The sequence below is a fragment of the Acipenser ruthenus genome, chromosome 21 (assembly GCF_902713425.1).
Source record: "Acipenser ruthenus chromosome 21, fAciRut3.2 maternal haplotype, whole genome shotgun sequence".
NCBI lineage: Eukaryota > Metazoa > Chordata > Actinopteri > Acipenseriformes > Acipenseridae > Acipenser > Acipenser ruthenus.
The window spans coordinates 20,795,660-20,807,431 of NC_081209.1; the positions used below are offsets into that span (position 1 = coordinate 20,795,660).

Sequence of the window (11,772 nt, forward strand, 5' to 3'; positions counted from 1 at the left end):
CCTTTTCTGTAAATCGTTTAGAATATGCAGAGACTTTATTTCATCTTAAACCTTACCTGCTTCCAAACACTATGTTGCTTTCCTGTCAGAAAACGGATGGCCAACTGGAATTTATCCCTGGAGTTCTATGTGTTGGGAGTGGATCGGGCCTTCACATGTTTGCACCCATGGAAAACAATTGTTCCTTCATGTATAACATTTCAAATAATGATTTATGTTTTGACAAGCAGATACCCACGCCCTAAAGATTAAGCAGTGTCTTTTTCATGGGTGGCTGGTATTTTCAAAGAGTTTCAAAGTGTTGTAATATGTTGTTTTGTAAATTAAATTTTGTTTCTGAGTCATTCTTTGTTAATTTCAGCAATATATGGATTGCAAAAGCAGAGGTACAAAATACAAGGACATCCAAATGGAATCACAGAAGCTAAATTGTAGCTTAAAAGTGTAAAATATTACTGTTGCTAGTTAAGTGATATACAGTAGTGCATTGTATCTTGCTTTATTTTAAAGAAACAAAACTTATGCAAATTAATATGTCGCTAACACTATGTTTTTATTGTCTAGTTCTCTACGTAGACGTAGGTGATATTCACAGGGCTGCAGTTCAAGTCCAAACATATTACTATAATTACCCTTATAAATGTTTGCCAAGGTATTTTTTACATTTTTACCATGTTTTTACTGTGGATATGCTGTGCATTTACCATAGTTTACCCGAGTTTGCCTTACACTTACATGTATCTTGAGAACACAATATTGTAAATTTAAATATACTTTATCATGATGCAAACACCTCATTTGCTAACCTAATGACAAGTATTAAATACCACTAATCCAACTGTCAACAAACTGTGTCATTTCTTACTTTCATTCTACTGTTTACACACTATTGATTTATTTAATGGTCATCCTCTTTTTTTTGTCCTAGTGATAGCTCTGATTTTTAATTCACAGCTGGGGTGGGGCATGTATGTTACTGATCTAATAATCATTTCACAGTTTGAGCACCCAGACCTGCATGAAATGACACCTACACACATTCACTTATATTGTGGCATGGTTAAGGCAGTGCCACAAAACAGTTTGATGAAGTGAGCAGCCAAGCCGTTTGTCTCCTTGACTTCCTTTCAGTTTTACCACAGTGTGAGGTTGTCATTGATGTAGAACAGTTTAACGGTTATAACCAGCTTACCCTTTTCCCCTGTATCGTGCCCAAGAGGTTCTGTATTGGGCTCTTCGTGGTCCGCTGGAGAAGCCAGGGCTGTGCTAGCAGCTGATCCTTCTCTATGGGATGTGCTGGACCATGCACCCAGGCTGGTTTCCATGCTGATCCAGGGTTCTGAATCTGGTTCCGGATCCCATTCCTCCTCTCTCTCCCTTTTCCAAGCTATCGGAATGGCAGCCTTCACAATCATCAGAAATGAACAAAGTACATCAGTAACACAACACCGCCCAGCAGGGATACATGTACAACATGGAACAAGGTTATTTATTCAAACATGCAACATTAAAAACAATTATATTACAATATGTTATTAATGCTGCTTTCATGTGATTTGGCACCATCCATGCAAAACTGTTCATTTTGTTAATGAAATATTGAAAATGTGCAACCCTGACAAACACAAGCTATACAGAAGACAGCAGTCCATTGAGAATGATGTTTAGGATAGGGTTTGTAGCAGTGGAAACACAGTTCATGTACAGCATACTGGTTTGATTCGCCTCCCCTAGCAAAGCAATCAAGATGAAGTTCAACACTCACAGTTACTCACTACCAAGCTGCCCAGTAATTCACTTGGTTCCTGGGTGGTTTGGATAAATCGCACTGTGGTTTCTTCTGAGTCCACGTTCAAGGGTTGTTCACTCTGGAGCTGCCGCAGAGCCGACTTCACAAAATCCTGCATCTCCATCACTTCTTTCCAAGCTGCGTAGGTGATCATGTTGTCAACCAGACCCCTGCTGGCTTCGATTCTCCTCAGCACATTCTCCGTTTGAACGATCCTGCCCTTGATCTCAACCTCCCTGACTGTGTAAAGGCCCTCCAGCTCTTCCAAGAGTGTGTCTCCCTTCTCCTCCACCTTCCTCAAGGCTTCTTTCACCGACGCTTTGATCTGCTCTACCAGCTCCTTCTTATGGTGCTGACTGCGGTCCTGTAGAGACAAGTGGTCCTGGCAGATTTTGGCAAATTCTTTCTCTTTTTCCACGAGCGTGGTGGACATTTGGGTGAGGTCCTGCTTCTGCAGCTGGGCCTCCAGCTTGATGTCAGCATAGTCATGCAGCTTGTGAGCCAGGACTGTGCACGTACAGCAAATGGATTTGGAACACGATCGGCAAAAGATGCTATGATGAGAAAACAGGGCCAGTTAAGTGCTAGTCCCATGCTGTTTTAAAGACACAGAGTTTCACAGCCAAGAATAAGCACTTCTCTAGATATTATATGTACATGTGGTGAACATGGCGCCTCCATACCCCGCCCCCTCCCCCCTCCCCCCTCCCCCCGAAGATACTATTATGAGTCAATAAGCCATTCTATAGATATCGGTAAAAATACAGAGAGACATTATCCTCAGACCCCCAGATAATGATACATTAAATGCAACACAATTGGACAAGTGGTTCTCTAAATGTACATGAAGTATCGACTGTAACTCAGAAAAGAAGAACTCAATTACCTGATTGTCTGTTTGTCGTGGTCGGGGCAGTAGGGCAGCCTCTTTTTCCGAGCAGTGGTCAGGAATTCCTGGAAGCCCATCTCTTTCAAGGACTCCAAGCTCTCAACTGAGTGACTGCCCTTTGCAGTGAACACCCGGTGGGCTTCAAAACACTTCTGGCACAGAAACTTCTTGCACTCGAAGCACATGGACACTGCCGAGGCATTACAGCAAGAGCAGGACAGGTCAAGAGTGAATAGGTGGCTGGTTATTTGCGCTGGGGTAGGCCTTAGGGCACTGTAGAGATCCTGCAAAGCTTTGACATCTTCCAGAGCATTGTGTGCAGGATAGGATTTCTTCAGAAGCTCCTTAACCAGGTTCTCCTACTTAAAACTCTTGATGCCAGTGTTCTGCAGGAGGTCTTTGCTTAAGATAAGGGTGTCCAGGAAGCCTGAGACCAATAGCTTGAATTCCTCATTCAGTTGGAATTCTTCAAGGACCCTGGCCAAAATAGGGCAATCGAACCTCTTTATGTTGTGACCTGCTAGCAGAGGCCGGTCCAATGCTTGAAGGAAGGCCAGGAATGACATCAAACAGTCCCTGTGGGTCTTCGTCTGCACAGGACGGCAATGCAGATACAGCTTGCATCTCCTGACGGTGAATCCAGTGACAGCAGATGCCCCCTTCATGATTGGTGTTCTGGGAACCATGTAGACATTGAAGGACTTTTCCATGCAGACAGCAGACAGCTGGATAATGTCACACTTTGACCCTGCATGGAAGCAGCAGTTATATCTGAACACTTAAAATGCTTGAGAACCAACGCTTTAAAATCAATGTTCTTATGTCTGAGATTTATTAAGCCTTATGCAGATAATATTTTGGTTCTGTCACTTTTTGTGGATATACATTATGAATAACCTGTTACAGTACATAACTACGCTGTAAAGTGAATATCTGTTATACTTCAGGTGGTCTTCTAACAAATCGCAAAGACAAGTGATAGGAATAATATAGAAGGCACTGATTCACCAAGAAGAACAGCTGCTGTAATGTTACAAACTATGAAAGAACCACAGTGTACATTTATTTAAGTCTTGCAGTGTTTCTTCCAAAGTTTTCACCACCTTAAAAGAAAAAAAAATCTAAACTAAGTGGACACAGAAAAAAGTACAAGCACACAACTTGGTGTACAGCAGGGGTGGGCAAAAACTTGTACTCGGAATTACCTTTAAGTATTTATCGGCAGGTATTCAATAAATCCATTCATTACTGTGTTGATTTCAAGACAAGACAAAGCCGCTTCCCTCACAAAAAAACAAAACAAAACCAAAAAAAAAACAAACAAAAAAACACAACTATACCTAGTCCAGTGGTCTCCAAGTCAAAGAACACAATGGAGTGGTCTTCTACAGGGATGTTCTGGTCTGCTGCAGGAGCTGGGCTTGGGAAACAGCCAGCACATTCTAACAATGGTGTGCCTTTATCACTCTCCTTGCTGTTTAATGAATCCCCAATATTCTCTTTGTTCTCCATCATGCCTGAGACCTGGAGGCATGAGATAGGAAATTGAATTGAGGGGGAGGGACATATAAATAAGTGTCAGGATATAGTAACCTGGGCCTGGTACATGAACACTGAAAACATTAAATGCAGTCTGCAGCCCCAATTATAACCAAGCAATACAGTCTATAAACCCATTTATATCATGTGTATTAACTATGTTTGCTGTGTTTTTAACATGGTAAGCAAAACTTATGGGTGTTTACATTGAGAATTATTTTAAGTGGAAATGCACATACATTGCTATATATATATATATATATATATATATATATTAGTACTGTGCAAAAGTTTTAGGCAGGTGTGAAAAAATGCTGTAAAGTAAGAATGCTTTCAAAAATAGACAAGTTAATAGATTATATTTATCAATTAACTAAATGCAAAGTGAGTGAACAGAAGAAAAATCTAAATCAAATCCATATTTGGTGTGACCACCCTTTGCCTTCAAAACAGCATCAATTCTTCTAGGTACACTTGCACAAAGTCAGGGATTTTGTAGGCATATAGTCAGGTGTATGATTAAACAATTATACCAAACAGGTGCTAATGATCATCAATTCAATATGTAGGTTGAAACACAATCATTAACTGAAACAGAAACAGCTGTGTAGGAGGAATAAAACTGGGTGAGGAACAGCCAAACTCAGCTAACAAGGTGAGGTTGCTGAAGACAGTTTACTGTCAAAAGTCATACACCATGGCAAGACTGAGCACAGCAACAAGACACAAGGTAGTTATACTGCATCAGCAAGGTCTCTCCCAGGCAGAAATTTCAAGGCAGACAGGGGTTTCCAGATGTGCTGTCCAAGCTCTTTTGAAGAAGCACAAAGAAACAGGCAACGTTGAGGACTGTAGACGCAGTGGTCTGCCAAGGAAACTTATTGCAGCAGATGAAAGACACATCATGCTTAGTTCCCTTCGCAATTGGAAGATGTCCAGCAGTGCCATCAGCTCAGAATTGGCAGAAAACAGTGGGACCCTGGTACACCCATCTACTGTCCGGAGAAGTCTGGTCAGAAGTGGCCTTCATGGAAGACTTGCGGCCAAAAAGCCATACCTCCAACGTGGAAACAAGGCCAAGCGACTCAACTATGCACGAAAACACAGGAACTGGGGTGCAGAAAAATGGCAGCAGGTGCTCTGGACTGATGAGTCAAAATTTGAAATATTTGGCTGTAGCAGAAGGCAGTTTGTTCGCCGAAGGGCTGGAATGCGGTACACGAATGAGTGTCTGCAGGCAACAGTGAAGCATGGTGGAGGTTCCTTGCAAGTTTGGGGCTGCATTTCTGCAAATGGAGTTGGGGATTTGGTCAGAATGAATGGTCTCCTCAATGCTGAGAAGTACAGGCAGATACTTCTCCATCATGCAATACCATCAGGGAGGTATTCCATCTGATTGGCCCCAAATTTATTCTGCAGCATGACAACAACCCCAAACATACAGCGAAAGTCATTAAGAACGATCTTCAGCATAAAGAAGAACAAGGAGTCCTGGAAGTGATGGTATGGCCCCCACAGAGCCCTGATCTCAACATCATCGAGTCTGTCTGGGATTACATGAAGAGAGAGAAGCAACTGAGACTGCCTAAATCCACAGAAGAACTGTGGTTAGTTCTCCAAGATGTCTGGGCCAACCTACCTGCCGAGTTCCTTCAAAAACTGTGTGCAAGTGTACCTAGAAGAATTGATGCTGTTTTGAAGGCAAAGGGTGGTCACACCAAATATTGATTTGATGTAGATTTTTCTTCTGTTCACTCACTTTGCATTTTGTTAATTGTTAAATATAAACTATATTAATATGTCTATTTTTGAAAGCATTCTTTCTTTACAGCATTTTTTCGTACCTGCCTAAAACTTTTGTACAATACTGTGTGTGTATATATTATATATATATTATATAATTTGTGAAAGTACAATTAATAATGTTTTTGGTGATAGCACTTTTTTAAATATTATTTTTGATTTAGAGTGCCCAATTATATTACCTCCAATTTACAATGTCCAATTATGTTTTCCCCTCACAGCTCCGGAGGTTCAGTGAGCGACCAAGTCACTTTCCTCTTTACCACCTAGGACCTGGAGAGCGGATGTCACCGCGCTACCAGCCTCTGGACGACAAAGGCCATCACTGCTGGTGCCCGCTCGAGGCAACTGGCCAACTTTGCCCCCGCGGGATCGCCAGAGCCAATGTGACGCTTCGTTCGGAATCCGCAGCGTGACAGTAAACATGGACACAATGAAGCCTTCTTAGGTATACCGGTAAGTTAATGATCAGTAGATGTGTCAGCCGCACGAACAAAGCGTGTGGTTTTCACTTACTCTACTGTGCAGTAATAAAAAGGTACAACCAAAAATAGAAACAAAAACATATGTTGTACTTCTCATAAACTGCATGGATCCACATAGTTGAACCTATTTTGTATATTCTGGCAATATAAATCTATATGCCATAATACAAACCAAAGAAAAAAAACATTTAAGCTGATCTCTTTCCGCAATTTTTTCTATTTACAATTTCTGGTTGATAAACAGTTTTCTAGTTGCCAAGCCAAGCACAGCCTTTTCTGTAAATCGTTTAGAATATGCAGAGATTTTACTTCATCTTAAACCTTACCTGCTTCCAAACACTGTATTGCTTTCCTGTCAGAAAACGGATGGCCAACTGGAATTTATCCCTGGAGTTCTATGTGTTGGGAGTGGATCGGGCCTTCACATGTTTGCACCCATGGAAAACAATTGTTCCTTCATGTATAACATTTCAAATAATGATTTATGTTTTGACAAGCAGATACCCACACCCTGAAGATTAAGCAGTGTCTTTTCATGGGTGGCTGGTATTTTCAAAGAGTTTCAAAGTGTTGTAATATGTTGTTTTATAAATTAAATTTTGTTTCTGAGTCATTCTTTGTTAATTTCAGCAATATATGGATTGCAAAAGCAGAGGTACAAAATACAAGGACATCCAAATGGAATCACAGAAGCTAAATTGTAGCTTAAAAGTGTAAAATATTACTGTTGCTAGTTAAGTGATATACAGTAGTGCATTGTATCTTGCTTTATTTTAAAGAAACAAAACTTATGCAAATTAATATGTCGCTAACATTATGTTTTTACTGTCTAGTTGAACTACCTACTTACAGCAATCTACCCATTAAAAAAGCGATAGGAATTGTATTTCAATCCCATTACACTGAAGCAGCATACAACAAGCTTGGGGTTTCTCAGTATTTAAACACTAAGCAAAACAGATTCATTCATTCATTCATTCATTCAAATTAATTCAAAACCAAACTAGTGTTTGCTCCAGTGCAAAGTTTTCACAACTTTTCATAAAACAAAGAATGCGTAACAATGGTATCTTTCTATTCCCATTCCAGCCGTCATTGCAAAATCTGCACATTATTATTTTGTCACTGTCAGCTGCATACATCCCCTCAAATTCTTTACAGCGTTGTTTAATTGTTATGCGCGGTTCTCTTTTCCATCACAATTTTAATTCCAAAACGACTCACTTCAAATTACACATCTGCGCAAGTGCTAGTCAGAGCTTCCGTTTCCCTTCAGACCGTGTCTATGGTAACGGCTGAGCCTTGACAACTACGATTGCAAGTATTTATTTAAAGTATTTTTTGTATAAACCTCCCAATTTAAAAATGTCATTCTATGTTTGTTTTATAATGTTTTTTTGTGTTATTTCTTTTTATATTTGCATTTCGTTTTATTTCGTTAATATGTTACATGTTACATGTTACATTTTGTGTTATTTCCTGTTACACTGATCACTAAGGATAGATCTGCATTGCAAAGGTTTACATCAAGTGTTGTAGCTGGGGTATTGTAGGAGGAGGGCACTGAAACAGATATACAGTATAGAATGGAAGTGCACAACTTTATGGAATTTATTTTGTTAGCTACAAAAAAAAAACAAAAAAAACAGAATGTCTTAAACTGCCAAACCACAAAGTACATTTAAACAACACAGTTCAAATAAAACACAAAGTTGTTTATTATTTGTTTTATTATTGAAATAGGTAAAAAAAAAAAAAAAAAAAAAAAACATCTTACAACAACCAAGAGAGTTGATAGGTTTTAGCAGTTTGAACATACAGTCATACACAATCAAACCTGAATCTGAATTGAACATTCATTCACACACAAACCTTAATCTGAATTGAACATACATTCACACACAATCAAACCTTAATCTGAACTGAACATACATTCACACACCAACCTTAATCTGAATTGTACATACATTCACACACAAGCAAACCTTAATAAACCTTAATCTGAAAACACCTGTAGGAGGAAACTTCCCTTTTCAAAACAGATTCAGAAGTTGATTTTAAAAACACAGATGTACCATAATTGATATATCCTTCTTGCCATCAGCAAGCTACAGCTCTAAATATTATTAATTTTTATGAAGCGATTTTGAAGTATATAGCCCAAGCATTTATTATTTCATATTTATTTTTATACCTTTATAAAAGTGAGGTGCTGTGCTTCCTTCAAGCTCATGTCAGCTTCCCTGAGTCATAAACAGTATTCCTCACTTTTTGGTTTGCAAACCATAATTTATGTGATGGGTCATCTCCCCATGACTTATATAGTGCCTGGCCATTTTCGCCGGGGTAGGATTTAAAGCATAGAAGAGCTCCTGCAGAGATTTAACGTCTTCCATTGCATCGTGGGCGTTGTAAGATTTCTTCAAAATCGCCTTCACCAGAGTTTCCTGCTTAAAATTCTTGACACCAGAGTTCCTTAGGAGGTCTCTGGCCAAGGTTAGTGTGTCCAGGAATCCTGTCAACACTTTATTGAACTTGTTTATCAGGTGTAATTCACGCAAAAGCCTAGCCATAATGGGCCAGTCAAACCCCTTGATATTGTGACCTGCGAGCATGGGTCTGTGCAATGTGCCAAGGAAGGCCAGGAAGTCTGTCAAGGCCTCTTCGTGGGTCTTTGTCTCCATGGGAACACCATGTCGGAATAGTGTTTGGTTTGCGACAGTGAATCCAGTGACAGCAGAGGCCCCCTCAGAGATCTGCTGGCGAGGATACGTGTAGACATTGAAGATCTTATCCCCACTGATAGCAGACACTTGGATAATATCACAATGAAAGATATCTGTGTAAAAGGCAAATAATGCAGCTGTCTGATTATGTTGTTTGACTTTGATTCCAAGTCACATCCTGTATAAATATTTAAGAGAACTATAGTTTACCTTTTCCAGTTCTGTAGCTAAAATACAAGAACCACTACTTTATTATGTAGTGGTGCTGGTAGAAACTCAGCTTTGAAATTCAATAAAGCAAGAAAAATTACCCAGTCCGGTGGTCTCCAAGTCAAAGAACACAAGAGTGTCGTCTTCTGTCTGATCACAAGACATGCCTGCACCCTCCTGCACAACAGATCTCTTTGGGCAAGAGTAGACAAGTTGTGTTAAGAGTAGCAATGTTTCCTACCTTGATTAACCCCTACATGTACCACATTTCAGCCTGTAAGTTTTTTTTCATTGATGTTATAGGACTTCATGCTGGGCAGGCAAAGTGTTTTTGATTAATCCCTGTTAGCAGAATGAACCAACATGGAACTGTAATGTGTGTTTTTAATTTATTTCAAGGTTTGATTAACAATCACACAGAGTACTGTTTAGTTTTGATTCTTTGAATCACTGTTTTCAAATTTAAGACATTATTTCAAACACATTAAGAAGGTGTTTTTTGCTCCATTAGTAATTGATCTAGGGGTCCTAATTTTTAAGTTCTAACAGATGAACACTGTTAAAACACACTGGTTTGTTTGTATTCTCTTTTGATTTATCAATGGAGACTTCTACCTACTTTGAGTCCACTTAACATGTTCATGATGCAGTTTACTGTGTTTGTTTCAATAGAGGTACAGTACAGTACAGTGCACAGTGTGATCACCAGCTGTGCTGTTATTTGATTTGGGCAGTTTACAGGATGTCTCACCACATCAAAACTGCATAACAGTACTTTTGGGCAACAGCAGAAAGAACCAGTAAAAGCTGTGATAAACACTTCATTTCGTCCATGTAAAAACAGATTGAAAATGTCTAAAAATAAACAGGTGGTATCTGTATATTCCTGTTGCAATCTTGTTAAACAAAAAACAAAAACAAAAACAAAAGAGACACAAAACCATGATGCTTTCTTACCCAATCCGATTGCATTTCTGATTCTGCACTTTGTATCTCACAAGGTCTAAAAGGGAAAAAGTGTTCAGGTGTTTAACTTTCAGTGTTTTGAAAGCCCTTATGGAAGATTGTGACATTAGTCTATTTAAATGTAAAAAGCTCTGACTGCAATGGAACATATCAGCTCCTATAATATTTTTGTTTGGCATGGTTTCCTTTTAGAAATAGTAAATTCAATGACAATGTTTCCAGTTTTACCAAACTGGTTTACCCTGGTTTGACACGTTTATTAATATGCATTTGCCATACCTCGCTTTTCTTTCCCGTGCTCACATATGCTTTACCATGCTTTCACTGTGCTTCATTACACTTTGCTATGCTTTTAATAGGGTAAACATTTAATAACGGGTAGTTCCATAACGATTAAACAACTTCCACACAAAACATTTCACTTTCGGGGCGTCACTTGTAGGCAGAATTTCCATCAACCCGTGTGGTTTACTGTAAGTATACTTAAAAAGTGTTTTAATATAGTACATTATACAGTTATACCGCTGCAATTACTAATAAAGTGGGAGGAGATACTCTGACTGCTGCATACGTACTGAAGTTAAATCAGTTTCGATTTAGGGCAATCCGGAATTAAAGTTTCCAATTCCCAGCTCTCATTTCATAACTTCCTGTTTGTTGAATAATATTCCATGAAGTAACTATAAAACTGTAAGGTGCAGCGGCAGGTGACATAAAAAAAAAACCCTGATACAGTACATTGATTTGGGCAGACGTGTTATCTGTGTTCTCTCGGGGGGCATGCCACTGTAGTACTCAGAAAAGTGCTGTCATTTACAATGGAAAAGCAGAGCAAGCACGGTAAACACATCTGTTACGCATGGCAAATGATTAGCCGTGGGAAGAAAATATTACAGTAGGTAAATCGCGAAATTACCCTTCAAATTTACCACAGCAAACGTTACGACAGAGAAAAGTTACTAAAACATACAAAATCAGTATTTTCACAATAAGTACCGTATAATCAAAATCGAAACACTGCAGAAAATTGCAGTATATTCTACCGGAGTGCTTTTGAAAATGAATTGGACTGCGGATTGAATACACTCAACTAGTCTAGGGGGAAACATGTTGGTAATTATTACCGCTAAAGTTTACTGAAGACGAAAATAGTTCTAAGCAAAGTTTTAAAATTGGTTTAATTAACAAACCACTAAAAAAGATATATACAGAAACACTTACCAGTTACCGGTGAATAGACGTTTATCGGACAGATGTTCAAAGTTCAAGACTGAAAAGCTAGAATGTCCTTATTCTTTACGCACAACCATTAATATTATGAGTAAGCAGGGGCGTTGTCGAAAGCGATCATATAGGATGTGGTCT

The 11,772-nt window shown here is 39.1% G+C and overlaps 1 protein-coding gene and 1 pseudogene across 1 annotated transcript; both read right to left on the reverse strand.

The window, feature by feature from the left end:
- Positions 1-1,266: 1,266 nt before the first annotated feature.
- On the reverse strand, positions 1,267-4,193 carry LOC131699113 (protein PML-like; annotated as a pseudogene).
- A 4,087-nt stretch (positions 4,194-8,280) lies between these two features.
- Positions 8,281-11,772, reverse strand: LOC117963214 (protein PML-like). The gene is made up of 4 exons (XM_034902414.2): positions 11,629-11,772; positions 10,399-10,444; positions 9,543-9,633; positions 8,281-9,344 (listed from the first exon to the last, which is right to left on the reverse strand). The coding sequence occupies exons 2-4, from the start codon at positions 10,411-10,413 to the stop codon at positions 8,770-8,772; spliced, it is 681 nt and encodes a 226-aa protein (XP_034758305.1). The 5' UTR covers positions 10,414-10,444; positions 11,629-11,772; the 3' UTR covers positions 8,281-8,769.